Genomic DNA, 27,833 nt, shown 5'->3' on the forward strand with positions numbered 1-27,833 from the left:
TGCCCAAAGTGCACGCCCCTGGAAACACAACACTGGGCCTCGTCTGGGCGTCCAGCACTCAGGGGAGTTGACACGTCTGCCAGAGGCCACTGTCTTCCACAGAAGATGTACTTCCAAGGGATGGACACACCTTTCAAAATACAAATTTAAATGATGAGGTAAAATGCTGTACCACTGTTAAGTTGTCAAGAAGGTAAAACCTGCACAAGGACCAGAAACACCAGCAAGTGCCGACGGACGCTGTGCTGAGCACCTGGTCACTCGGGACACCCAGAAAGCAGTTCAGATACGCAAAAGACACATCGGTGGCTTCCGTTGGGACTCATTTATTTATGACAACGTGTGTGAGATCCACAGGGTCAGGGGGTGCCATGAGCTCTGCGGTCAGGTCACGTCATCAGAAGCTGATGCTGATAATCAGGCGAACTCACAGGGAAAGGAGACAGAAGCGTTGAGGAGGACCGTCCCTCCCCAAAGCCAGCTGCATTCCTGTCAGAACCCCTGGACCCACAGAGAGCACACGTCTCAGAGCTGCCGCGTGGGTGAACACAGCACAGCATGCTGCCAAGGGGTCCTTTCCAGAGAAACACCTCCCCCCAAAGCACACCAATAAATGTTTACACCAAAAACCATAAACAATTATTTTAATCAGATACAACAGAGAAAAAAGCCATTTTTACATTGATCTTTGTGGGTAAGAAAAGTTGGATTGACAGTGCATATTCCAGTCACAGCAATGTCAGCGAGGTACACAACAGAGGCACAGCAGCCACCACCACCTGGACCCCCAGGACTGCGATGCCCCACACGCTCCAGAGACACAAACACAAGGGTATACTTGTGCACCACACAGACGACTGGCCAAAGACAAGCTGACCAGCTCCTGGCGTCACGTGGGCCTGGGTCCTATCTTCCATCCTAGCAGGCGGTATCCCAGGAAGTTCAGGTATCCACCTGAACTCACCCACACAGCCCCTACTCTAAGACTCTGACCTGATGGTGCCTGCACCTGTCTATCCAGCCACAGCACAAAAATTCTGATTCTCCTCTGCCTTATGAAACAGTCTCTAACAGATCAGTTTTTATTTGAATAGCACTTAGCATCTCCTCTTCTCAAGGCTCAGTGAGTAAACTTGTTCTTTTTCTAAAAGTTGGATGGATGGATGGATGGACTGATGGAAAGAGATTAATAGGTAGGCAGATGGATGTGGGGAGAGATGGACAGATGGAGAGAGAAATGGGCAGATGGGTGGGTGCAGGGATGGATGGAAGTATGGAGGGGTGGCTAGCCATGGATGATAAAGGGACAACAGATGAATGGATCGAGTAAACTTGTTCTATCAAGAATGCAGTTAGATGCTCTGACATACCACAGTGTGCTCAGCCGCGAGGCAAAGCTGGTTCTCCATGGACACACTAAATGGAACATCCAGGTACACGGAACAGCACAGAAATACACACTAAAACACTCAAGGGCAGGATTTTTTTTTTTTTTTTTTGGCTTTGTTTTTCCAGGAAAGGAATGCACAGTGTAACTAGAAGCTTTTGTTTTTAATCAAAACAAAGAAAATTATTCCTAGCCTATCACTTTCACCTAAGGTAGCTATTTGGCCCACCCGACACTAAGGTCATCCTGACAAAGACACCTGATACAGGATCACACTGTTGAGGACGGTTAGCATGTCCAGAAACAGGCAGAGTGAGATGCTATCGAGTTAGCCAAAGTTACTCTTTGAGGGAAACAAAACTTACAGACCTAACATCAATCACAGTATCTTGTGTTGAAAAACTAAACACCTGGGAAGAATAGAAAATAGGCACTTCAGTGTCTTAAGTACAGTTTTTTACCTTTAAGTATAGTTTTTTCACCTTGCTCTATAATAAGCAAGTAATGTTTTCCAAACAAAATTATCAAGTGGCTAAAATTAGCCTCATTTTATAGAATTTCCTAAATCTGTAAACTAAGTGAACAGAAGGTTTGAAGAAAATAAAAAGCAATATTTAAAAGTTCAAGAGTGGACTGGGGGTGCAGCTCAGCAGTAGAGCACTTGCCTAGCATGTGCATGGCCTTGATTCCATCCCCAGGATAAAAAAAGAAGAAGTCACGAGAAGTAAAAATAAAATCTCAAAGGAAAACCCACTGTCAGACCAGCGTGCATTCAAGGTGCTGCCGTTTCACACACACGTGTCCTCTGCTTTTCCAGCATTTGTTTACACCTCTTTTAAATCTGGTGAGGTACAGCCTGCATGCCAGAGGGTGTCGTGACCTTTGGGAGACTCATCTCACCTTTTGGTGAAAAGAGGGTAGCAAGCCACCAGGGGTCAGTCACAGCCCAAACACATGTCACATGAAGGAAAAGGGGCAGGACCCTTGGACACACGACGGGGGACAGACTGTGCGTCATTACTGGGTCAAACACCCAGTTCCCGCAGCCTGGGCTGTGGCAGGTGGGCATTTCTACATAAGGCACCACCCAGGCCCTGCCGGGTTCCCCAAGGGCAGGAGCACAGGGCTCCACCTGGGACGGGCAGGGACCCAGCAGTCTACTGCTTCGTGGGGGAAGGCTTCGTAGCTGGATGGTGTGCTACAAGGCCACGCAGGCCAGCAAAACCTGGCTCGCCTGGCAGCACAAGGCTGTGCACTGGGCACTACTCACTCACTCCACCTCCTCCTGGGCATCTGCCAGGTGACCCTTGCTCTGCCGTCTGAGGCTGACCAACCTCCCCGCTGACCGGAGGCTCCACCTGGCACTGCTGGCTGAGCTGGTCAGGCTGCTGTACCTGATGGAGCCCTTGTCCTCACCCTCCCAGCCCGTCCAGAGCTGCTGGCTGTGCACGGAGTCCCCCATGCCAGCTGCTGTATCCTCCACAGCAAACTGTGGAGGTTCCCAGCCTTCAATCTCATCTGGTTTTCTAGACTGCATATTCTGCTTTAAAACCAAATTGTCCCAAAATCCAGCTTTCTTCTCTGTCTTCGATTCTTCCTTTAAACGTAAGTTAGATCTGCAGGAGAGAAAAAGAGTTACATGCTGGTGACCCAGTCATCCCATAAATGCACTCATCTATGAAGCTGTTGCCTAGAAGTTTTAAATTGCTTAGAAAGCTACCCTATGTGTGCAGGCTTGAATATGGATCAAAATTAACAAGGAAATTTTGAAAACCAGTTTCTCTCGTTGTAAGGAAGCTGGTAAAAGCTATTTAGGGTATCACCTGCAGAGGCTACGTTTAGTCCAGACAAGGTTTGAACCATCCAGACCAGACAGATTCCCAGGAAAACCCAGGGTCCAAACTAGGAGGCCAGGCCTGTCAAACAGGTTTTCAACAAGGCTCCTCAAGTAGCAAGCTACCTGAGCACCTGGGAGTCAAGAACACATCCTACAAAAGGAAAGAACGCCACAGGCCTCACTGCAGACGCTGGTCAGCCGGCCGCCCACAGCGAGAGTGCACCTCATGGGCACAGTAAGGGCTCCCGCTCAAGAGCACCAGCACTCACGGTCCTGATAGCAGGCGGCCACTGAGGCCCACCAGCATGCACCCTCCATCGCAGGGCTTCCCTGACAGCTGTGCCAGTGGCAGTTCCATCATGCAGCCTGTGGCCTTGATTTTCAACTTTAAATGCACTTTCTAACGTTGTGAAATATTTATAATAAAGTGTCAGTGATACATGAGCCTAAGTTTCTAAGACCTTTCAGTTTACAATTCAGCCTTTGCATTTTCAATAGAGCTTTCCTTGTTTTCTGAAAGTACTAAGAACCTCAAGCAGGTTGGACGGCCTTAAAGCCACACGCACCTGACCTGGAGATCTTTTCACCTTTCCACACCATGGCAGAATGCAACTGTGCTCCAGGCAGAGCCCCCAGGCTCCACAAGCACAGTCAGGATGGCTGCTCAGGGCCTGCGGTCACACAGCTGCTCCACCGCCCAGTGACTGCTGCCCGAGACGTGAACGCCTCCACACACAGGTGACTCACCCTTTAGACTTTGGAGATTTACATCTTTCAAGCAGATGTTGTTCATCGTCCTTATTAAACAGAGAAGTCACTTCTTTCCAACCTCGGAAACCTGCTCCCTGAACCTAAAGAAAGGTTAAGGGAGCATCAGATTGCTGCTGACGTCGACACTCATCGTCTGAGTCTGCCTTAAGGACAGGCAGGTTGGGGAGAAGCACGAACATGACAGTGTGCGGACACAGGTGGGCCAGCTGTGCTCACCCACACATGAGGTAACGATGCTGCCCCAGTGCTGGATGAACCCTGAACCAATGAGCTGGTGACGTGGCTGCTCGTCAAGGTCATGGACACAGCCCACCTGCTGCACTTTGACACACCTGATGGATGCTCTGGGTGTGCTCACACCAGCATCACAGCGTGTAATGCACTGCCCTGGGGCTTTAGATGGTGACGATGTCACTAGGTTAGGAGATGCTTTGGTCCTGCTACCATCTCCCGGGACACTGCAGCCTGCATGGATGGAAGCATCCACCACAGCATGAGGCTGCACTGTGGGGCGACCTGTTCCACCTTGGCACACACCAGGTTTCTGCCAGTGGTGACTATGGTGTCGGCGTCCTGCCTACCTGTCCATCACCTGTGTCCCGCATGCATTCTCCTCCAGTCACATTCATAGGTTTGATGACGAGGCATGTGTTTAGACACGGCTTTCACTGCAGGAAGAACTGGGTCTCTTGAACCCTGGCAGCCAGAACCTGGAGAACAGCCCTGACCGAGATTTCGAGCAGGATGCTCCTGGCCCCAGCACCTCTGCCCCACTTTTGGGCGTCAGCACCTGTGAGGGACAGTGGCCCTCACCCCAACCTCAAGTGCAGGCTTTGGAGAAAAAATAATATGTATTGGTTCTTAACAAAGGACTTCATGCAGTTTTCATTTCTGAAGTCAGAATATCTTACAATCAATGGCACCGGCTCCATAAAATACTATAAGAACAAACAATGGTATGCAGAGAGACCAGCGTTTCCTGAAAATGTGGCTTTCTCCCACGGCTTAATACTTCCCTGTGCCCATCACTCCAGCTACAGGACTGGCTTGGGGAGCAGGGTGTGTCATGGGGCAGCCTTGCTTCAAATACTTTGAAATGTTAAAAATGAAACAGAAATCAAGCTGCCTTGAAAACTGAATGTGGAGGCAGTGGAAAAAGGTGGTTCACTACAAAGTCTACTACAAAGACCCTTGAGGCAGGCTGGAGTCACTACAAAGACCCTTGAGGCAGGCAGGAGTTCAGGGTTCAGCACGCAACCCAGCATGGGTATGAGACATAGGGAGACCAACCAGGCACCATGGGAAAGAGAAGTGGGATGCCACTTCTCCCCAGCAGAGCAGACTCAGGCAGGCCTCCAACTACCCACTGTAAAGACAAGCTGCTCACGAGCACACCGCTGCCTCCTCCCAGAGAACCCTGACGTCACAAGCCAAGGAGAGATGGACTGCATGTCAACATTGGCAGAGTCCTGGCAGCAGCTGGTCCCCCTGCGCAGGGCTCAGGGCATGGTGCAGCTGTAGGCAGGACCCCGTGGAGTCTGAATTCTCAAAAACAGAGTGATAGGCTATGCGCCATCCAGACCAGGAGGAAGACAGAGCTCTAGACCATGCACCATCCAGACCAAGAGGAAGACAGAGCACTAGACTGTGTGCCATCCAGACCAAGAGGAAGACAGAGCACTAGACTGTGCACCATCCAGACCAGGAGGAAGACAGAGCTCTAGACCATGCACCATCCAGACCAAGAGGAAGACAGAGCGCTAGACTGTGCGCCATCCAGACCAGGAGGAAGACAGAGCTCTAGACCGTGCACCATCCAGACCAAGAGGAAGACAGAGCACTAGACTGTGTGCCATCCAGACCAAGAGGAAGACAGAGCACTAGACTGTGCACCATCCAGACCAGGAGGAAGACAGAGCTCTAGACCATGCACCATCCAGACCAAGAGGAAGACAGAGCGCTAGACTGTGCGCCATCCAGACCAGGAGGAAGACAGAGCTCTAGACCGTGCACCATCCAGACCAAGAGGAAGACAGAGCGCTAGACTGTTCCTCATCCAGACCAAGAGGAAGACAGAGCTCTAGACTGTGCACCATCCAGACCAGGAGGAAAACAGAGCGCTAGACTGTGTGCCATCCAGACCAAGAGGAAGACAGAGCTCTAGACTGTGCACCATCCAGACCAGGAGGAAGACAGAGCACTAGTCTGTGTGCCATCCAGACCAAGAGGAAGACAGAGCTCTAGACTGTGTGCCATCCAGACCAAGAGGAAGACAGAGCTCTAGACTGTGCACCATCCAGACCAGGAGGAAGACAGAGCACTAGTCTGTGTGCCATCCAGACCAAGAGGAAGACAGAGCTCTAGACTGTGCACCATCCAGACCAAGAGGAAGACAGAGCTCTAGACTGTGCGCCATCCAGACCAAGAGGAAGACAGAGCACTAGACTGTGCACCATCCAGACCAGTAGGAAGACAGAGCTCTAGACTGTGCGCCATCCAGACCAAGAGGAAGACAGAGCTCTAGACTGTGCACCATCCAGACCAAGAGGAAGACAGAGCACTAGACTGTGCACCATCCAGACCTAGAGGAAGACAGAGCACTAGACTGTGCACCATCCAGACCAAGAGGAAGACAGAGCACTAGACTGTGTGCCATCCAGACCAAGAGAAAGACAGAGCACTAGACTGTGCGCCATCCAGACCAAGAGGAAGACAGAGCTCTAGACTGTGTGCCATCCAGACCAAGAGGAAGACACAGCACTAGACTGTGCGCCATCCAGACCTAGAGGAAGACAGAGCACTAGACTGTGCGCCATCCAGACCAAGAGGAAGACAGAGCACTAGACTGTGCGCCATCCAGACCAAGAGGAAGACAGAGCACTAGACTGTGCGCCATCCAGACCAAGAGGAAGACAGAGCACTAGACTGTGCGCCATCCAGACCAAGAGGAAGACAGAGCACTAGACTGTGCGCCATCCAGACCAAGAGGAAGACAGAGCACTAGACTGTGCGCCATCCAGACCAAGAGGAAGACAGAGCACTAGACTGTGCGCCATCCAGACCAAGAGGAAGACAGAGCACTAGACTGTGCGCCATCCAGACCAAGAGGAAGACAGAGCACTAGACTGTGCGCCATCCAGACCAAGAGGAAGACAGAGCACTAGACTGTGTGCCATCCAGACCAAGAGGAAGACAGAGCACTAGACTGTGCGCTGTCCCGACCAGTAGGAAGACAGAGCGCTAGACTGTGCACCATCCAGACCAAGAGGAAGTCAGAGCGCTAGACTGTGCACCATCCAGACCAAGAGGAAGACAGAGCTCTAGACTGTGCGCCATCCAGACCTAGAGGAAGACAGAGCACTAGACTGTGCACCATCCAGACCAAGAGGAAGACAGAGCACTAGTCTGTGTGCCATCCAGACCAAGAGGAAGACAGAGCACTAGACTGTGCGCCATCCAGACCAAGAGGAAGACAGAGCACTAGACTGTGTGCCATCCAGACCAAGAGGAAGACAGAGCACTAGACTGTGCGCCATCCAGACCAAGAGGAAGACAGAGCACTAGACTGTGCGCCATCCAGACCAAGAGGAAGACAGAGCACTAGACTGTGTGCCATCCAGACCAAGAGGAAGACAGAGCACTAGACTGTGTGCCATCCAGACCAAGAGGAAGACAGAGCACTAGACTGTGCGCTGTCCCGACCAGTAGGAAGACAGAGCGCTAGACTGTGCACCATCCAGACCAAGAGGAAGTCAGAGCGCTAGACTGTGCGCCATCCAGACCTAGAGGAAGACAGAGCACTAGACTGTGCGCCATCCAGACCAAGAGGAAGACAGAGCTCTAGACTGTGCGCCATCCAGACCTAGAGGAAGACAGAGCACTAGACTGTGCGCCATCCAGACCAAGAGGAAGACAGAGCTCTAGACTGTGCACCATCCAGACCAGCAAGAAGACAGAGCGCTAGACTGTGCGCTGTGCCGACCAGGAGGATGGTCTGCAGCCACCACATGCCCAGCTCCATGTGAAGAAGCATCTCTGCCCGGCAGCTGTAACCCAGAGAGTGACCCTGTTTTTATGAGCACTGGGAGGCCCATCATGTGACTGAAGCAGCAGCTACAGAGGAGGCTGGCTGAATGCAGGATTTGGGCGAGGTTGTTCATCGCCACCTCAGTGTCCCCTGTCCAAGTGCCACAGGGCACACACCTACCAGCACATGGACAGTGGCTCCCGCGGCTCCCTGCTGCACAGAGATCTCACTCCCCACCCAGGCACCCAATGGGCCCTACCTGCAACCTCTCCTGGCACCTCCACAAAAGTCAACAGGAAAGGAGAAGCACTGGAATTTATTTTTCTTTGGGGGACCGGGGATTGAACCAGGGGTACTCAACCACTGAATGATATACCCAGCCCTTTTTTATATTTTATTTAGGTCAGAGTCTTGCTAAGTTGCTGAGGCTGGCTTTGAACTCACGATCCTCCTCCCCAGCCTGTGGAGACACTGGGATTATAGGTGTGCACCACCATGCCCAGCTGGAATTTAAATTACTGCCTTGAATATGGCAAATCCAGAAGCATGGGCCAGAAGCAGTGGCACACACCTGTAATCCTAGTGGCTCAGGAGTCTGAGGCAGGAGAGTCACAAGTTCAAAGCCAGCCCCAGCAATGGCAAGGAGCTAAGCAACTCAGTGAGACCCTGTGTCTAAATAAAATACAAAATCAGGCTGGGGATGTGGCTCAGAGATTGAGTCCCCTGACTTCAATCCCTTGTCGCCCCCCCCCCAAAAAAAAGAAACCCAGAAGCACAATCCTGGGGTTGGGGGTAGGCTATGACCTTGCTGTAGAATCCACGTTGACTCAGTGCCTGAGGGTGGCCAGGGCACTGCTCCTGTCCACCTGCCAAGGTCACCAGGCTGGAGACTCTCCATGAACAGGCTTCTCCAGAACCCTCGGTTCTACACATGCAAAGTGGGCCACCGCACTTTCAGATGCGACAGAGCGCATCAGCAACCACTGGACCAAGCCACCCCCAAGACCAGACCACCTCCATCTCCTGCATCCTGCTGGCTTCCTTATCCTTGCACATATACTCCTGGAGGGTTAATAAAACCCTCATTTGTAGCATTTCAGTCTCTCACACAAACCTTCCACAAGTCCTGGGACTTTGGGAACCCTGCATCCCCTGACCCCTCCTTATGGGGATCCTCTCCAATGAACTGAAGCTGTTTCCACCAAAACAGGCAGAGTTGGCAGCATCCCTGTGCCGTCAAATCCTTCCAGACTTAAGCATTTGTCAAAGTTCATTAAATTTATACATTTCAACTAGACCTAGGTGGTAAGAGGCACAGGCTCAGGACCTGAGGCTGAGGCCTGTTCTGAGAGCCGCTTTCTATTCCTGTCCCTTGGAGCTGGTGTCAATACCCTACTGGGGCTCACATCTGCAGCAGAAGCAGACCACAATGGCCAGGAGGCTGGACACTGAGAGGATGCTGCAGAGCAGCACAGGCGCAGCAGATGCCTGAATGTACTGAAGACCGTTACCATCCCCTCAAATGCTCGGAGTCCACATGACCTGAGCCACTGAGCAGGCCTTGGGCAGCTGAGCAGGCCCTGGCAGCACGTCCTAGATTGGACGGGCAGTCAGCCAGCACCCCGCTGCCCCACGAGACCCGCACGCTTACCCACACATGACTGCTCAGACATACAGGACACCACACGGGCATAAGGCTGCTGCTGCCTGGCCTCCAGGAGGGCGCTTCCCGTGGGCAGCGTAGATCCAGGCCGAGGGTCCTTGAGCACAAGGACTTGGCATGACCAGAGTGCCCCTACAGGTCCATTCCTGGGCTCTGGCAGGAGCCACCATGCCCGTCTCACCTAGCAACACGCAGCCTGGGCCTGGCGTCCTGCAGCCCTGCAGTACCCTTTGGTGGTGTGCCTGGCTGGGCGTCCCGAGAGAGCCCCAGAGCCGAGGCCCCACTCACGAGGCATCACACACAGGCAAAGCAGGGAGCCTGCAGGGGGCCTGTCCTCCCTTGTGCTGGAGTCGGGGCAGGGCTGCAGCCCCCCAGCCAGCAGGGACCTGTGCGCCCAGACGGCATTCCTGCTGGTGCCAGGGCTGAAGGTCCAGAGGACACCATCGGTCCTTGCATGCGCTGGACCTTGGGCAGTAGGGACGGGCACTATTTAGAGTATGGCACGGAACTCTCCTCTCCCAAGAGCTCTTTCCCTCAAGAGCCACTCTTGGGAAGGTCACAACAAACCAAAAGACCTCTGGGGAACAGGGCAAAAAACTTCTTCAAAACTAGAGAAAAAGTAACAACTGAAAACCGAAGTAGCCGTGGTGTGGAACCCAAGAGGGGAGCCACAGAACGAGGAGACGTTCCAGCTCCGAGCACCACCCCAGGGGCCCGGTCCATGGGGAAAGCCTCGTCATCCACTGTTCACCTGAAGCTCCCTGTGCGGGGGGTCTGCACAGTGTGCAGAGCCCAGCTGCCCACCCGGCACCCAGGGCACCTACCCTGGGGACATCCCAGAAGGTTTTAAACTAACTCTGCCACCCTGGGCCTCCAAGCCAGATGGTCATGTGCCATCCTGCACTGTCAGTTCAGCACAGAACGTCAAGATGTCAACAAGTGTCCCAATGTCACTTAAACACCACGATAAGGTATCATTGACACTTTCTATTTTCCTCAGATATAAAACTAGCTTAAAGTACTGGTCCAAGTGAAGACTGGTGAGACCCCAGACTGCACGGTACAGGCCCTGTTCTCACAGGCCATCAAGCTCAGTTCACCAGGCGAGGAAAGGGACAGACTGCATGTGACACAGGAAAATGCCATTTCAACGAGGCAGACAAAGGAAACACAATACCAAGTAACTCTGACACACAGACGAGTGAGCAGGAAATCAGGACAATCACTCTCTGGTCAGCCTGCATGCCTGCTCTGTCCAGGTGCCCAGAATTTCAAAGTTTCAGTAGTAGTGATTTTATATTAAAATTTTCTGTTACTCAGCTTTCCATCACTGTGACAAAATCCCTGACGACAGTTTAAAAGAAGGAAAGGGGGCTGGGATTGTGGCTCAGCGGTAGAGCGCTCGCCTAGCATGGGCGGGACCCAGGTTCGATCCCCAGCACCACATGAAAATAAAGGCATTGTGTTGTGTCCACCTACACCTAAAAAAATAAATATTAAAAAATAATAATAATAATAAAAAATAAAAGAAGGAAAGGTTTATTTTGGCTCACAGTTTCAGGGATTTCAGTCCAGTTACCTGTTGTTTCTGGGCCTTTCTGAGGCAGAATGTCATGGTGGGGAGCACTTGGTGGAGAGAGGAAGGGCTGGGGACAGGTTGTCCCCTTCAAGGACACGCCCGCACAACCCTCCCTCCAACTGAGCCTACCTCCTAAACTTCCTCACCTCCCAAGCCCCACAGATGAAGAACCATCAACGGATTCCTCAAGAGGAGATCAGAGTCCTCGGGATTCAGTCACCTGGCAAAGGCTGACCTGGGGACACTGCCACATAGGCACCCAGCCCTGGACAGCTCAGGTTGCCCCTCGGTTCATGGGCAGGGAGAAAACGTAGTTGTGCATGCCACTTTCCTCCTAAGAAACATGGTTCCCGGGGCCTGGGAGCCGCGCTGGTGTGAGGCTCTCCCAGAGCTCTCTTTCCAGGATCAGGTGCACGATGATGGAATCCGGAAACACTAAATGGAGAGACCCAGAAGCGATCCATGAACTAGGCTCCACTCTGAGCAGCAGTGGAGTCTCACACCCGCTCTGGCTCACCTGGGCGTGAACCTTCCTCTGCTCTGTGCACTCTACCTGCAGGCTGGTCATTGAGCACCAGGGATCATCAGCTGGAGGGCCCTGTGTTCACGCAACCCTTACTAGTCAACAGTGACCCACAGTGCAACAACACCGACACTGCCTGTTTCACGACAGCTCCTCGTTACACCTGCTGGATGGTGTCAAGTGATGCTGTCAACCTCTTCCCGTGCCAAACTTGAACACTGAGCCTCCTCTGAGGCATGGACAGCAACGGGCAGTTGACACCATCTGGGCCTCTGCTGGACATCAGGAGGTCTCACTGAGGATGAGCACCTACTGAAGGATGCTGGCCCCAGGGGTCACAGGCACACAGCCTGCCTCTGGGTGGGAACAAGAGCAGCATGCAGACAGCAGGACACACAGCCCACGGCCCATATCCTGCAGGAACCCGCCACACCTCCAGAACATTCCTGAACAAGGCTGGCATTCTGGCTAAAGGGAGGGACTGGGACTTGGATGTGCCCTGAAGCTTGTTCATCAGGAGGACAGCAGTGGCACCGTCCGTGCTGTGTGCTCTGGTGATGGAGTGAAGCCAGCCACCCCACGGCCACTCCCCTGGGCAGCGCCTTGAGCCACCGCAGTGCTGTGCTTCCTGCATTGTTCAAGAGAACGACAGTCACCACAAGGCGGTGTGTGAGCCACAGACAGCCGGTGCCATCACGGGCACCAGGCGGGGTTGACCAGAAGGACAGAGAGGCAGAGACCTTGTTTGCCTCCAGCCATTCTGAACTCTGGAACTCAGATAATGTTAAACACTCAAGGTATTGAAACACGGGTGACTCCGGAGGAATTCAGGCATCAACTGTGAAACCAAAGCCAGGCCTTTTACCAGCCTGGAGGACCGGGTGACAGGGGAACTGATGATGAGGCTGTGGCCAACTCACAAGCCCTGGGCTGGAAGGCTCAGAGAACGTGGTCACTCAACAGATCCCAGGGGCCACTTGTCCCAGGCAGACAGCAGTCCCCAGGCTGTGCCTGCCCTAGTGACTCCATGGTGTGTAGAACAGCAGTCCTCAGGCTGTGTCTTCCCTATTGACTCCATGGTGTGTAGGACAGCAGTCCTCAGGCTGTGCCTGCCCTAGTGACTCCATGGTGTGTAGGACAGCAGTCCTCAGGCTGTGCCTGCCCTGGTGACTCCATGGTGTGTAGGACAGCAGTCCTCAGGCTGTGCCTGCCCTGAGTGACTCCATGGTGTACAGAACAGCAGTCCTCAGGCTGTGCCTGCCCTAGTGACTCCATGGTGTGCAGAACAGCAGTCCTCAGGCTGTGCCTGCCCTAGTGACTCCATGGTGTGCAGAACAGCAGTCCTCAGGCTGTGCCTGCCCTAGTCACTCCATGGTGTGTAGGACAGCAGTTCTCAGGCTGTGCCCGCCCTAGTGACTCCATGGTGTGCACAAAAGCAGTCCTCAGGCTGTGCCTGCCCTAGTGACTCCATGGTGTACAGAACAGCAGTCCTCAGGCTGTGCCTGCCCTAGTGACTCCAAGGTGTGCAGAACAGCAGTCCTCAGGCTGTGCCTGCCCTAGTGACTCCATGGTGTGCAGGACAGCTGTCCTCAGGCTGTGCCTGCCCTAGTGACTCCATGGTGTACAGAACAGCAGTCCTCAGGCTGTGCCTGCCCTGGTGACTCCATGGTGTGTAGGACAGCAGTCCTCAGGCTGAGCCTGCCCTAGTGACTCCATGGTGTGTAGGACAGCAGTCCTCAGGCTGTGCCTGCCCTAGTGACTCCATGGTGTGTAGGACAGCAGTCCTCAGGCTGTGCCTGCCCTAGTGACTCCATGGTGTGTAGGACAGCAGTCCTCAGGCTGTGTCTTCCCTAGTGACTCCATGGTGTGTAGAACAGCAGTCCTCAGGCTGTGCCTGCCCTAGTGACTCCATGGTGTGCAGACAGCAGTCCTCAGGCTGTTCCTGCCCTAGTGACTCCATGGTGTGTGGACAGCAATCCTCAGGCTGTGCCTGCCCTAGTGACTCCATGGTGTAGAACAGCAGTCCTGAGGCTGTGCCTGCCCTAGTGACTCCATGGTGTGTAGGACAGCAGTCCTCAGGCTGCGCCTGCCCTGGTGACTCCATGGTGTGTAGAACAGCAGTCCTCAGGCTGTGCCTGCCCTAGTGACTCCATGGTGTGTAGAACAGCAGTCCTCAGGCTGTGCCTGTCCTAGTGACTCCATGGTGTGTGGACAGCAGTCCTCAGGCTGTGCCTGCCCTAGTGACTCCATGGTGAGTAGAACAGCAGTCCTCAGGCTGTGCCTGCCCTAGTGACTCCATGGTGTGTAGAACAGCAGTCCTCAGGCTGTGCCTGCCCTAGTGTCTCCATAGTGTACAGAACAGCAGTCCTCAGGCTGCGCCTGCCCTAGTGACTCCATGGTGTGTAGGACAGCAGTTCTCAGGCTGTGCCTGCCCTAGTGACTCCATGGTGTGTAGGACAGCAGTCCTCAGGCTGTGCCTGCCCTAGTGACTCCATGGTGTGTAGGACAGCAGTCCTCAGGCTGCGCCTGCCCTAGTGACTCCATGGTGTGTAGCACAGCAGTCCTCAGGCTGTGCCTGCCCTAGTGACTCCATGGTGTGTGGAACAGCAGTCCTCAGGCTGTGCCTGCCCTAGTGACTCCATGGTGTGTGGAACAGCGGTCCTCAGGCTGTGCCTGCCCTGAGTGACTCCATGGTGTGTGGAAGAGCAGTCCTCAGGCTGCACCTGCCCTAGTGACTCCATGGTGTGTGGAAGAGCAGTCCTCAGGCTGTACCTGCCCTAGTGACTCCATGGTGTGTAGGACAGCAGTCCTCAGGCTGCGCCTGCCCTAGTGACTCCATGGTGTGTGGAACAGCAGTCCTCAGGCTGCGCCTGCCCTAGTGACTCCATGGTGTGTAGAACAGCAGTCCTCAGGTTGTGCCTGCCCTAGTGACTCCATGGTGTGTGGAACAGCAGTCCTCAGGCTGCACCTGCCCTAGTGACTCCATGGTGTGTAGAATAGCAGTCCTCAGTCTGTGCCTGCCCTAGTGACTCCATGGTGTGTGGAAGAGCAGTCCTCAGGCTGTGCCTGCCCTGAGTGACTCCATGGTGTGTAGGACAGCAGTCCTCAGGCTGCACCTGCCCTGGTAACTCCATGGTGTGTAGAACAGCAGTCCTCAGGCTGCGCCTGCCCTAGTGACTCCATGGTGTGTAGGACAGCAGCTCTCAAGATGTGCCTGCCCTGGTGACTCCATGGTGTGTAGAACAGCAGTCCTCAGGCTGTGCCTGCCCTAGTGACTCCATGGTGAGTAGAACAGCAGTCCTCAGGCTGTGTCTGCCCTAGTGACTCCATGGTGTGTAGGACAGCAGTCCTCAGGCTGTTCCTGCCCTAGTGACTCCATGGTGTGTAGGACAGCAGTCCTCAGGCTGTGTCTTCCCTAGTGACTCCATGGTGTGTGGAACAGCAGTCCTCAGGCTGCGCCTGCCCTAGTGACTCCATGGTGAGTAGAACAGCAGTCCTCAGGCTGTGCCTGCCCTAGTGACTCCATGGTGTGCAGAACAGCAGTCCTCAGGCTGCGCCTGCCCTAGTGACTCCATGGTGTGCAGAACAGCAGTCCTCAGGCTGCGCCTGCCCTAGTGACTCCATGGTGTGCAGAACAGCAGTCCTCAGGCTGTGCCTGCCCTAGTCACTCCATGGTGTGTAGGACAGCAGTCCTCAGGCTGTGCCTGCCCTAGTGACTCCACGGTGTGTGGAACAGCATTCCTCATGTTGTGCCTGCACTAGTGACTCCATGGTGTGTAGAACAGCAGTCCTCAGGCTGTGCCTGCCCTGGTGACTCCATGGTGTGTAGGACAGCAGTCCTCAGGCTGTGCCTGCCCTAGTGACTCCATGGTGTGTAGGACAGCAGTCCTCAGGCTGTGCCTGCCCTAGTGACTCCATGGTGTGTAGAACAGCAGTCCTCAGGCTGTGCCTGCCCTGAGGTACTCCGTGGTGTGTAGAACAGCAGTCCTCAGGCTGTGCCTGCCCCAGGTGTGTTTGTGGTATGTAGAACAGCAGTTCTCAGGCTGTGCTTGGCCTGGTGAGTCCATCTTATAAAGCAGCAGTTTGCCATAACCCATTCCATTTTGAGTCCATGTACCAAGGTGTAATGATTCCGCACCTTGATTGTACATGTAAGCAACCACCACCAGCCTAACATCACAAGGGCCACAGGCACAAACTGATAAATAACTTTCACCTGCCAACTTATCCAACTAAATCAAGGAAAACCTGGACACTTGGATGTCCCAAATCATATCAGGAACACCCAGCACAAGAAATTATCAACCTCAAGGATGACCATAAGAGGAGCACCCCAAGACAGGACATGGCAGCATCTTGACCCCATCTCCTTGTCACTCATCACAGCCTCACCCAGGATAACTGCCACAGCAGTGAACCTAGGAGAGCAGGCTTTCTCCCGCCTGTGACAACCACGCATGGCCCACTCCACACTGACAGTCAGCTGATGCTCTGAGACTGAAACTGCTCACATCCAGGTCCTCGGCCTCGACCCCCTCTGGGAACCGTTCCTGAAACCCTTGTCTGCCCACCCAGGCACTCCTGGACCCTGCACTCCTGCCTCTCCTGTGCCTGGCTCAGCATCCTGCAACCCTGCAGTGGCTTGGCCCTTCCTGAGTCTCTCTGTGACCTGTTTTCTATCACTGTGTGAAGTAGGTGTGGCTTGTGTGTTTCAGATTCTAGATATTAAGGTTGGAACACAAGAACCTGCGACTGCCCAGCTTGGGACTGCCAGGCGACCCTCGTGTGGCCAGAGAACTGCCCCTGATGAGAGTTCAGTAGCCTGTGGATATATTGTTATTCAATAAGTTCTGGCACTGTAGAAACACAGAAGAGTTTTGTCTGTTAATGGCACAGCACAATCACAACACCGAGGTGCCCTCGGATGCAGCATCATAGCCAGACACACCAGATGCACATGTCCAGGATCACAGGCGCACACACTGCACACTTTGCCCAAGATATCTCTCTCTCTCTCTCTCTCTCTCTCTCTCTCTCACACACACACACACACACACACACACACACACACAGCAATTTTCCCAGTATCTCTTTCTCTTTTTCTCACACATACACCACACATGCACATACTTTGCCCCAGGTTTCTCTCTTACACACACACACACACACACACACACCCTACACTCTGTTCAGGACCACACACAGCCAATGTGAGGACTCAGGCTGTGCTCACAAATCAGTAGAGCTGGTGCCTGAGGCCTGTCCCCATTCATATTGGCTGGAACACAAGCAGGTGCGTGTGCCCTCTCCAGTGCAGTCTCTGGACGGGAGCAAGATCCTGCTCACTGCAGAGGGAGCCTAGTGCCTGGAAGGGACACATTTCAAGCCCAAACCATGAGCTCCCTCCCTGTAGAAAGACAGACACATCTGGAGCTATCCTCTGGCCTCTCAGCCTCAGCCCTCCTCACACACACACACAACACCACTCTGGAGGCCTCCTGCCAACGGATCTTGCCAAATAGGCGGAGGACACCTCAGCCAGGACTCGCTGACCCCCATCTCTGTTGCTCAGGAGGCTTCCTCACAGCAGAGCAGCTGCCCTGGTCCTGGGCACAAACCCCCCCTGTCATGCCACAGGACCTCTAGCAGGCACTTCTGTAAAGGCACCTTTACACTTCGCCAGCAGGCAGCTGTGTGTCCTGTGGTGTGCTCAAGGACGGGTCCTGTGTGATTGTTCCCTCTTCACCAGTCACCGTCTCATGAGCCCTTTGTGAGGGGCCCTAAAGCAAAGGTGGAGAGCAGAGACAGGCACAAAGAAGGCAAGGGTCCTAACAACTCCTCCCTGTGGGGAGAGGCTGAGCCGCCCTCCAATGCCCCTCATGTGCAGAGCAGAGGGCGGGCTCTGCCACAGTCCTGGGGCCCAGTGCCTCACAGCAGCTGGAGCTTACCTCCACCAGCTGCAGATGTGCCCGGGCTGCCCTCCCTGCAGGGCCAGCCACTGCCCAAGCCAGCCGCCTTCCCTCACCTCTGCAGCTGATGCCAGGGCCATCAACAGAAGAGGAGATGCCATTTAAATCCTAACCAACAAAGTCCACGCCCAAAGGTCATGTGAAAACAGTCATCAGGAAAGGCACGTCTGCTTCTTCAACGTTCCTCAGCCAACTCCGTGGTCTGTGGCTGTGGGCTGCCTTGCCAGACATCCCATTCTGAGCACCTCCACCTTGTGTCCTTTTCAAACAAACATATTTGAAAACTAAACGGCTAATTACTCCTAGTAATGGTAATTATTTATTTGGAGTAGTGAGGAAAATTTAATTCCCACACTAAATTTTTAAATAAAGTATTTTGCTGAAATAAAAATTAGTCTTTCCTAAATAGTGCTTTGAGATTCAATTTATGTAACCAATATACATTCTAACCTTCACCCAATCTCATTGCCTAATAAAAACATGTTAGTTAATACATTTGGAATTGCTTATGCAATCTAAAATGAAAAACCATGAGATTGTCCAGTTAGCAGATGGATCTACAAACCTAAAACAGCAGTGCATGGCCTTCCTTGTACAAATGTGCTTTTGTTCAGCAAGACTCTGGAATACTCCATCCGCGCGTTATACAACCCGTGCACACCTCATCATTAAATGCTAATTGTTTTATAACCGGCTCGCCAGGTTGGCCCTCCTGTGAAACTCAGGAAATGAGAGGGGTCTTTTGATTTTTTTTAATGTTAATTTGTTATACAAGACAATGGAATGCATTAAAATCCATATTACACATTCACAGCACAATTTTTTATATCTCTGGTTTACACAAAGTAGAGTCACATCCCTCATGTCTTCATACATGTACTTAGGGTACTGATGACTGTCGCATCCCACCACCTTTCCTACCCCTATGCCCCCTCCTCTCCCTCCCCTTTTCCCCTTTGCCCTAGTTAGAGTTCATTTAATCCTCCCACTCCCACCCCACCCTCGACCTCAGGCAGCATATTAGGGATCAGCATCCTTAAATCAGAGAAATCATGTGGTTTTTGAGGATTGGCTAATTTTACTTCGCATTATATTCTCCAGCTCCATCCATTTACCTGCAAATGCCATGATTTTATCTCTTCTAATGCTGAGTAAAATTCCATTATGTATATATACCACATTTTCTTTATCTATTCATCAACTGATGGGCATCTAGGTTGGTTCACAGTTTAGCTATTGTGAATTGTGCTGCTATAAACAGTGATGTGGCTGTGTCCCTACTGTAGTATGCTGTTTTTAAATCCTTTGGGTATAGACTGAGGAGTGGGATAGCTGGGTCAAATGGTGGTTCCATTCCCAGTTTTCCAAGGGATCTCCACACTGCTTTCCATATTGGCTGCACCAATTTGCAGTCCCACCAGCATGTGTGAGTGTACCTTTTCCCCACATCCTCGCCAACACTTACTGTTTGTTTTCATGATAGCTGCCATTCTGACTGGAGTGAGATAAAATCTTTTTTTTTAAAGGGGGGGGGAGGGAATTGTTTTTAATATTTATTTTTTAGTTTTCGGTGGACACAACATCTTTATTTTATGTGATGTTGAGGATCGAACCCAGCGCCCTGCACGTGCCAGGCGAGCGTGCTACCACTTGAGCCACATCCCCAGCCCGAGATAAAATCTTAGAGTAGTTTTGATTTGCATTTCTCTAACTGCTAGAGATGTTGAACATTTTTTCATATATTTGTTGATTGATTGTATATCACCTTCTGAGAAGTGTCTGTTCAGTTCCTTGGCCCATTTATTGATTAGGTTTTTTTTTTTTTTTGGAGTTAAGATTTTTTTAGTTCTTTATATAATCTAGAGATTAGTGCTCTATCAGATGTTCATATAATAAAAATTTGTTCCCAATTAGTAGGCTCTCTGTTCGCCTCACAGATTGTTTCTTTTGCTGAGAAGAAGCTTTTTGGTTTGAATCCATCCCATTTACTGATTCTTGATATCAACTCTTGTGCTACAGGAGTCTTGTTAAGGAAGTTGGGGCCTGATCCCACACGATGGAGACTTGGGCCTACTTTTTCTTCTAATAGACGCAGTGTCCCTGGTTTAATTCCTAGGTCCTTGTCCACTTTGAGTTGAGAGGGATAAATATTAGTTTTCACAATATTGAAAATGCTTAAAATATCTCTCTGTTTTTTTTAAAGAAACTGGAAAAGGCAATCCCAATGAAGAAACATAATCCATTAAATCCATTACTTCTGCCAATCAAAATCCTAAGGAGTGGCATGAGACCCAAACCTGTGGCCAGAGCTGGCATTAATTCCACCTGCTCCCACCTCTTCCCACAGTGTCTCGACATCCTCCTTGGCCACAGCAAGGGGGTACAAAAGGTAACAAAACCAGTGCCATCGGGCAATCAGTACCTCACTGAGAGCAGGAAGCCAGGCCCACGCCTTAACAGCACAGAAACCTCAAACCACGGTGGGAACAGCTCTGATCAACGGCCCCGTGTCCAGGGGTCACCCAAGGGCAACTGGTGCAGGGTACAACTGCACTGAGGGTTTGCCAGAGACTGCAGCCACCTCAGGCAGAGCACGGGCAGGCGTGAGGGGCCAGCCAGGTCCAGCACAAACAGCCAGTCCAATGCCCTTCCCCTCTCCCAGGAGGCAGACTGAGTAGGTTCAGACACCTGTTCAAAAAAGGACACTCCAGATGTCCCCTGTTACTGGTGGGAGAGGGAGGTGAAGATCAGAGCCACAGAGGGATAGACAGGACTAGCCAGCAAGCTGGGACAAGCCCAAGGAGGAGGACACACAGGACCCAGGGCCCGGGCTCACAGTGCTCCCTGGAGCCACACCCAGCCTCCTCACAGCTGGAGTCCTCTCAGGCCAGTGTGCCAAGACACTGCTCTCCCCCCAGAATGCCTGGACCACCGCTTAGAGACACAGGGACAGAGCAGGACCCAGGGCCCAGTGTGTGCGCTGGCCACCACAGATGCAGGTACTTGCTGCGGTGTGCCATGAGCCAGAGATGCCACCAGCCACCACGGAAGCCAGCGAGACCCTGGGGGAAGGGAGGGCTGCCATGAGGGCTGGATGGAAAAGAGCCAGGAAGACCCCGACCCACACCCCCCCACGCAGGGCCAGACAGCGCTCAGGGACTTCTAGTGATAGATGACACCACATTACAAACAAAGCATGACAGAAACAGGCCTGCCGATCTCATGAAGATAACACTGGGCAGGACGAGGCTCCACGTTTCCTGAGGTTGAAATAATAAGCTGAAGCTGCTGGGGGAGAAGGTCAGGGGAAGCGGAGACCAGACCCGGAAGCAGTGGTGGCAGCACCACAGGGCTGCAGCCCGTGGACCTGAGGGCAGCTGCATCCAGGGAAAGGAAGCACTGCAAGGCCCTGTGAGCAGCTCCCTGGACTCCCACCGCCCCTCGCTGTGGACACAAGCACCAGGCCGCTTACTCCAGGGCCTCAGGCTCCCAGGCACAGCACGCTACACACCACTGAGTGGAGGGTGAGCGGTCAGCCGGCTCCAGGCTCCCTCCCGGAGGTGCCCACATCCCCCCGATGTGCCACAGGCCGTCTGAACATTGGGTGGCTGGTCCTGCTCACCCACTCTGTGACCTCCTAGCCCAAATGTCACCCCCAACACACACACACACACTGACAGCTGCTGTGTGGACCCTGATGAGGGACATGCGCAGGACGGCCCTCCTCCCACTCCCTCCCCTCTGGTCCACATCCTCTGTGGCACACATTTACCAACGTCTCGGATTAAACCTGGCGAGTGCACATGGGCATCAGGACTGCCTGCTCATCCAGAGGTCTGAAAGCCAAGGAGTGGTCTAGGTGTTACAGCACGGTGCTCGGGAGGAAGGCAGAGCATAAAGCAGAAACAAGATCTTCGTCTGTTCCTTTCTTCTTAAGTAAAACCAGACAGTAAGCTGTTGTCACTTCTTGTGATAAAGCATGTCCCTCAGGACTGTATGAGGCAAATAAAACACTGCAGAGGATGCGGAGAAACCCAGACTTGGAAAAGATATTTGCAAGAGATATCTTACTGAGAACTGCTATCAAAAATACACAAAGAACTCTTCTAGAACAGCCTGACCAGCAATCTCCAAGGAAGAGACACAGATGCAAGTCAGCACCTGTGGTGTGGAGCACAGACAGGTAAGGTGCACTGCACACCCGTCACGGCCAGACTCCAGACACAAACAGCACCACGTGCTGGCAGCAGGCGCTCTCATCCACTGCGGCGGGCGGGAATGCAAAATGACACATGTACCCTGGAAGACAGTCTGTCCGTTCCTTACAACCCAGCAGGCACGTTCCCTGCTACTTACTCAAAAGCCCTGAAGAGCTGACATGTGTCCACACTAAAACCAGCACACAGACGTGTAGATAGGCTTTTCTCATCACCAAAACTCCAAAGCAACCAAGATGCCCTTCAGTAGGTGAGGGGGTCCGTAAACTGTGGTACATCCAGATAACAGGAAGTGCTCAGTGATTAAAAAAAAAAAATGAACCATCAACCATAAAAAGAGGCCACGTAAGAAAGCAACGCACTGCTGAGTCCAAGAAGCCATTCCAAAAGGCCGCTCACTGCGGTGCCAAGTACATCACACCCCTCAAAGGTGAAACCCAGGGCCAGTGCAAAGGTCAGTGGTTGCAAATGCCAAATGTCTTCTTTGATATAAGGAGAGTAACTAAGAACAGACTAGGGAAGAAGAGCACGAGAAGAAGACCATCATTAAACAAGGAGGAGAGGTGGGAGGGAAAGGGAGAGAGAAGGGAAATTGCATGGAAATGGAAGGAGACCCTCAGGGTTATACAAAATTACATACAAGAGGAAGTGAGGGGAAAGGGAAAAATAATACAAGGGGGAGAAATGAATTACAGTACAGGGGGTAGAGAGAGAAGAGGGGAGGGGAGGGGGAGAGTAGAGGGTAGGAAAGGCAGCAGAATACAACAGACACTAGGATGGCAATATGTCAATCAATGGAAGTGTAACTGATGTGATTCTGCAAGCTGTATACGGGGTAAAAATGGGAGTTCATAACCCACTTGAATCAAAATGTGAAATATGATATATCAAGAACTATGTAATGTTTTGAACAACCAACAATAAAAAAATAAAAAATAAAATAGAATAAAATAAAATAAAATAAAGGTCAGTGGTTGCCAGGGACGGAGGAAGCCAGGGGAAACGGTGTTCAGCAGGGAATCGGTGGACCCTGCCGTCGCACATCTGCCCACACACAGACTGCAGCACACAGAAGAGGCCCCGCAGGTCGGCTGTGGACTCTGGGTGATGAGGAGTTCCACAGGTTCACTGACCGAGAAACGCACCTCTCTGCAGATGTTGGTCCAGGAGACGGTGTGGGAACGGGGGATTACAGGGAATCTCTGTACCTTTCACTTAATCTTGCTGTAAACCCAAAAGTGCTCTAAAAAGTCATCTACTGAAAAAGGAGAAGACAATAGAATTGCTTAATAATACCAAAAAAATTAATAATAAACATGCTAAGGCGGATGTATTTTCTCAAGTCTAAAATAAAAATCAATTTACATTACCCAGTAATTCATGGATTATAAAACTTTACTAAGTAAAGTTGTGGAAGTAAAATGAAAACAGACAGAAACACTATACAGGTGGAAAACCCGATCAGCCCCAAACACAGACACGATTCACAATGAAAAGTGGCTCACTTCAAAATGGATTTGAGATAACTGGTTATTCTGAGAGAAAACACAGATCCATTTCATTGTGACAAAATAATTCTAAGCAGATTGAACTTATTTCTTTTAAATGAAGCCACAAGAAAGTAGAAGACTGGAGCGAATACTTACCTAAGCCCGGAAGCAAGGGTCAGGGCGAGACTGGGGCATTTCATCACTTTTTAAAAGTTTTAAGTCATTCACATAATTATCTTAATAGAGTCTAATTTGAAATCCATACAAATAGATCAAAATTCAGCATGTGGTAAAATGAAAACAAAATTTAGTATTTATCCGTGGCTCGGCCAAGTTCCCAAAACCACTGGAACTTACTGTCTGCTGATATGGTGACTCACGGAACAGGACCTAGATGGCTTCGGCAAGACGACCGGTGGCCTGGAAAACTCACCCCACCCTCAGAGGCTGGAAGGTGCAGTCAGACCCCACCACTGGCCCTGAACTGCAGGAGGAGAGGGCTGGAGACAAGCTCACCACCACGGGCCCAGTTGTCATCAGCATGTAGGACATGGGACCCCCAGTAACAAGGCCCACCAACCACAGAGGTTGTCAACCAGCCTCTGTTTCTAAGAGTTGATTACTTTCAATTCCACACCAGTAGAATCGTGCCTTATCTGTCTTCTATTATTGGCTTAATTCGCCAAGCACAACGTCTCAAGGTGGATCCATGTCACAGCATAAGACACGGAATAATATTCCACCGAACATCGAGATCACATTTGCTTTACCATGGAACCATCCATAGACATTTAGATTGTTTTCCCCTCTTGGCTATTGTGAACAGAGCTGCAATGAATGTGGGCAAGCAGATACCTCATTGTGATCTTGAAATCATTTCTTTAGGATATACATCCAAAAGAAGGATGGCCAGATCATAGAGTAATTCAATTTTAAATTTAAGAGGAACTGCCACCATTTTCCAAAGTAGCTACATCCTGTTATCTAGTCATCAATCGTGTATGAGTGTCCTATTTTCCCATATCCTCCTATACTGGTCATTTTCTGGCTGTCTTTCTTTCTTTCCAGTGGCCACACCAACAAGTGTGAAGTAATCTCTCATGGCTTTGACTTGCACTTCCCTGAGAACTGGTCATGAATATCTTATGTGCTTATAGGGCACTTGTTTACCTTCTTTAAATAGATCTTTCCCATTTTTAATTCATTTGTTTTTTCATTGTTGCACAAGTTCTTTGCACATTAAATATTAACCATTTATCAGACATAGGGTTGAGAAATACTGATCCCATTCAGAAGGCTGCCTCTGTGCCCTGCTGCTTGTTTTGACACGGTTTCACATACCTACTTCTTCCTGTCACATCCAACACCCATGCCGATCAATAAGTGCTCGTGCAAGTATCTGCAAACGTGCAGAATAGCAAGGGCTCCTTCCTGGCCGGGGTTAAACAAGGCAATGTTCTACCTTCATGTTTCATCCTTGCTGGCACTCCTGCGGACGCTTGCTGCCCACAGAGCTGCGGCCAGCAAGGGGAACAGCTGGACTCCAGCAGCTGCGTGTTTCACTTGTCCCAAGACATCTACGTTCTGGACTGGAAAATTCACGACAGAAAAGACCGTGAAGCAGGCTGCGCCCTGACGCCAAGAGCAGAGCCAGGCACATGCTGGTGCCAGGCTCCTGTGACATGAGTGGACGAGGACATGCTGCCCTAGGGCAGAGCTGGCCTCTTTGGCGCTGGTCGAGTGGAGGGCACCAGACCTGGGGAAGGGGGGAGGATGGTCGCCTGCTCAGACCCCTCTCCTGGGTAAGCGGACAACACCTGCCGACAGGGTTGTTACTGGACACCTGGTACAGCGCAGCAGAAGAGCCCTAGTCCATTCTCCCTGGATGAGTTATTCAGAGGAAGGGAAGAGGAGTAAGGAGGAGAAAGAGGAGACCGAGGTCATCCCGTCGGGCACAGCAGTGCTGCGGTCCCTTAGATGCATACAACAGTGTTTTCTAGTAGCTCATCAAAATAGTTCTGATGCAAAATTTCAGATCAGTATTTTCAAAATATAATTACATAAATATGTAAACTATAAAAATCTGTTCATGAGATATGTATTGTACTTTTTTCATGCTTGGTCTTAGATATGTGGTGTTTCATTTATCGGCACATTTTACATTTGATTTTACATTTAATTTCAGTGCTAAATTTTCATCAGAAATACTTGATCAGTATTTAAGGGTTATAAAATTCACAGCTGTAAAAGTAGATTGTTTTATCTGAATTGTTACACAAATCCTGAAAAGTTTTCCAATAACTGAAATTAAATATCTGCTTTTAAACTGAAATTTAAATAATTAAAAATTCAGATTCTTTTTTCCTTTTCTTAAAATACTTCTCAGTTGTAGTTGACACTAGACCTTCATTTTATTTATTTACTTATGTGTAAGTGGTGCTGAGGATAGAACCTAGGGCCTCGCATGTGCCAGGCGAGTGCTCTCCCACTGAGCCCCAGCCCCAGCCCCGGTGCAGGTTCTCAATAGCTAGTTTCAGCTAAAGGCCACGGAACCGGAAAGCACAGCTCTAGAATCTTCTTGTAGGTGCAGGTCTGCTCATCAGGGAGGCCTTGCCTTTTGCCCTGTGCAGTGGGCACCTGTGAAGGCCAGTTTTAAACTTGGGAGTTCTAGCTGGTCTTCCCTGGACTCCGTGGCCTGGAGGAGTGCCCTTCTCGGTGCCTGTGGGCACTGCCTCACACCCTACGGGCTCACCGTGGGAGTGGGCAGCTGCTCCGTGCCACGGCAGGCCTGGCGGAGTGCTCTGTCCACAGCTGTCCTCTGCCCTCAGTGGATCACTGGGGACGATGGCCAGCTCTGCTGTGGCTGAGGAGTGGGGCTAAGGGCAGCAGCCTCAGGGGTGGAAACTGAGGCGGAAGCCTGAGAGGATTCCCACCTGTGATTTCAGGTGAGTCTCATCCAGACAGAGAGCACAGACCATGAGCACAGCTGTCTTCTGTCGGCTGCAGGCAGACGGGACATTTCATGCTCACTCTGTCAGCTGGTGGATCCCAGGCACATACCCTGCAGTCCCTGCTCTGCCGGTGGCTCTCTGCAGGTGCAGGGAGGGAGCAGTTACTTCCAAACACCAGAAGCAGGAAGGGTATCAAATTTAATGTAAGGAGGGCCCAGGGCTCCAGGGGAAAGGCCCCCATGATTCCAGGATTCCTTGTGTGAGCTCTTTAATGAATAAGTGTCTATTAAAGAAAGAAAATGAAGCTTTAGCTCTAGAATTTTCTCCCTGGGAATACAGTATTCTGTTCAAAACTGGAAGATGTTAATCAGTTCTCACATTGTGACCCCCTGGTACTGTGTGTGCTGTGAGCAGGGCTCAGCAGAGGTCTGTTAGGAACCGGACTGAGGGTGCTGGTGCTGCCCCATGGAGGGCCTGCACTGTCTGCTGCCATCTGTCACCGCAGAGTCTTGTGGTGGCCCTGCAAGGGAGGTGCAGTTAACCTTCACTGTTCAAGGGTTTCATGATTGATCTACTTGAAGAAATTTCCCTCATATAAGTGAAAGGACAAGACTAGAATGTGCTCCTAAAGGTCCTCAAAAGAGGACTATTAAAAAAGAAAAATCTGTATATCATACAAGCAAACACTCCTGTTGAAGTCTAAATGTTCGTGTCCCTCCAAAATCCACCTTTCGAAGCCCTATTCCCAGAGGATGGTGTGTGGGGGTAAGCGTTAGGACGGTGGTCAGTGTCAAAGCGGTCATAAGTGTCCTCACAAAGAGAGGCCGCGGCCAAGCCGACTTCCCTCCACCCGAAGGCCAGCGGGAGCAGATATGCCGCCAGCACGTTGTCTCAAGCTTGCAGCCTCCAGAACTGTGGAGAGTGCCACTTAACCTCCGGTTTATCCCACTTGCTACAGCAGAGGAAACGGACGGATACAATCACTCAACATCTGAACACAGAAAATGCGCCTGGAAGAAGAAGAACCCTCTTTCTGCACCGGTCAGGAGCGATCGCCACTCGCTGCCCAGTGGGAAAGCCGTGGGCTTCTGACAGGAGAGGGCACACATCTGCGGCAACTCACGGAAAACAGCAACGATGTGTTAGCTACAGAAGCAGAGAGGCCAGGATGGTGGACAAGGCACATCTGAGGCACACCAGGGCCTCTTCCCACTGTACCATCCCTTGGACAGATGCCAGCGGTGGTTGGCTGGGCCTAGGCGCTGGACCCAACCACCAACTGTCCAGGTGACGGCACTCCTTCCTTCCCAGATACCATCAGCTGAGCGAGCTCCAGAAGAGCCCTCCCAGCACCGCACAGGAGGATGCTGGGGGTCTCGACTCAGACTCCCTCATTCTTTTCATCTTCCAACCTGATTC

At 51.6% G+C, this 27,833-nt stretch overlaps 1 protein-coding gene across 1 annotated transcript in view; it reads right to left on the reverse strand.

Annotated features, from left to right (window-relative positions):
* Nucleotides 1-627: 627 nt before the first annotated feature.
* Nucleotides 628-27,833, reverse strand: part of Tdrp (testis development related protein) — a 31,914-nt gene continuing 4,708 nt past the window's right edge. Inside the window, exons 2-3 of the mRNA XM_078030706.1 lie at nucleotides 3,972-4,075; nucleotides 628-3,003 (exon numbers count right to left, since the gene is read on the reverse strand). Of these exons, the coding sequence (XP_077886832.1) occupies nucleotides 2,658-3,003; nucleotides 3,972-4,075 (450 nt within the window). The 3' untranslated portion in view covers nucleotides 628-2,657. The remainder of the gene's footprint in view (nucleotides 3,004-3,971; nucleotides 4,076-27,833) is intronic.

This window comes from Ictidomys tridecemlineatus, chromosome 14 (genome assembly GCF_052094955.1).
Source record: "Ictidomys tridecemlineatus isolate mIctTri1 chromosome 14, mIctTri1.hap1, whole genome shotgun sequence".
Classification (NCBI taxonomy): Eukaryota; Metazoa; Chordata; class Mammalia; order Rodentia; family Sciuridae; genus Ictidomys; species Ictidomys tridecemlineatus.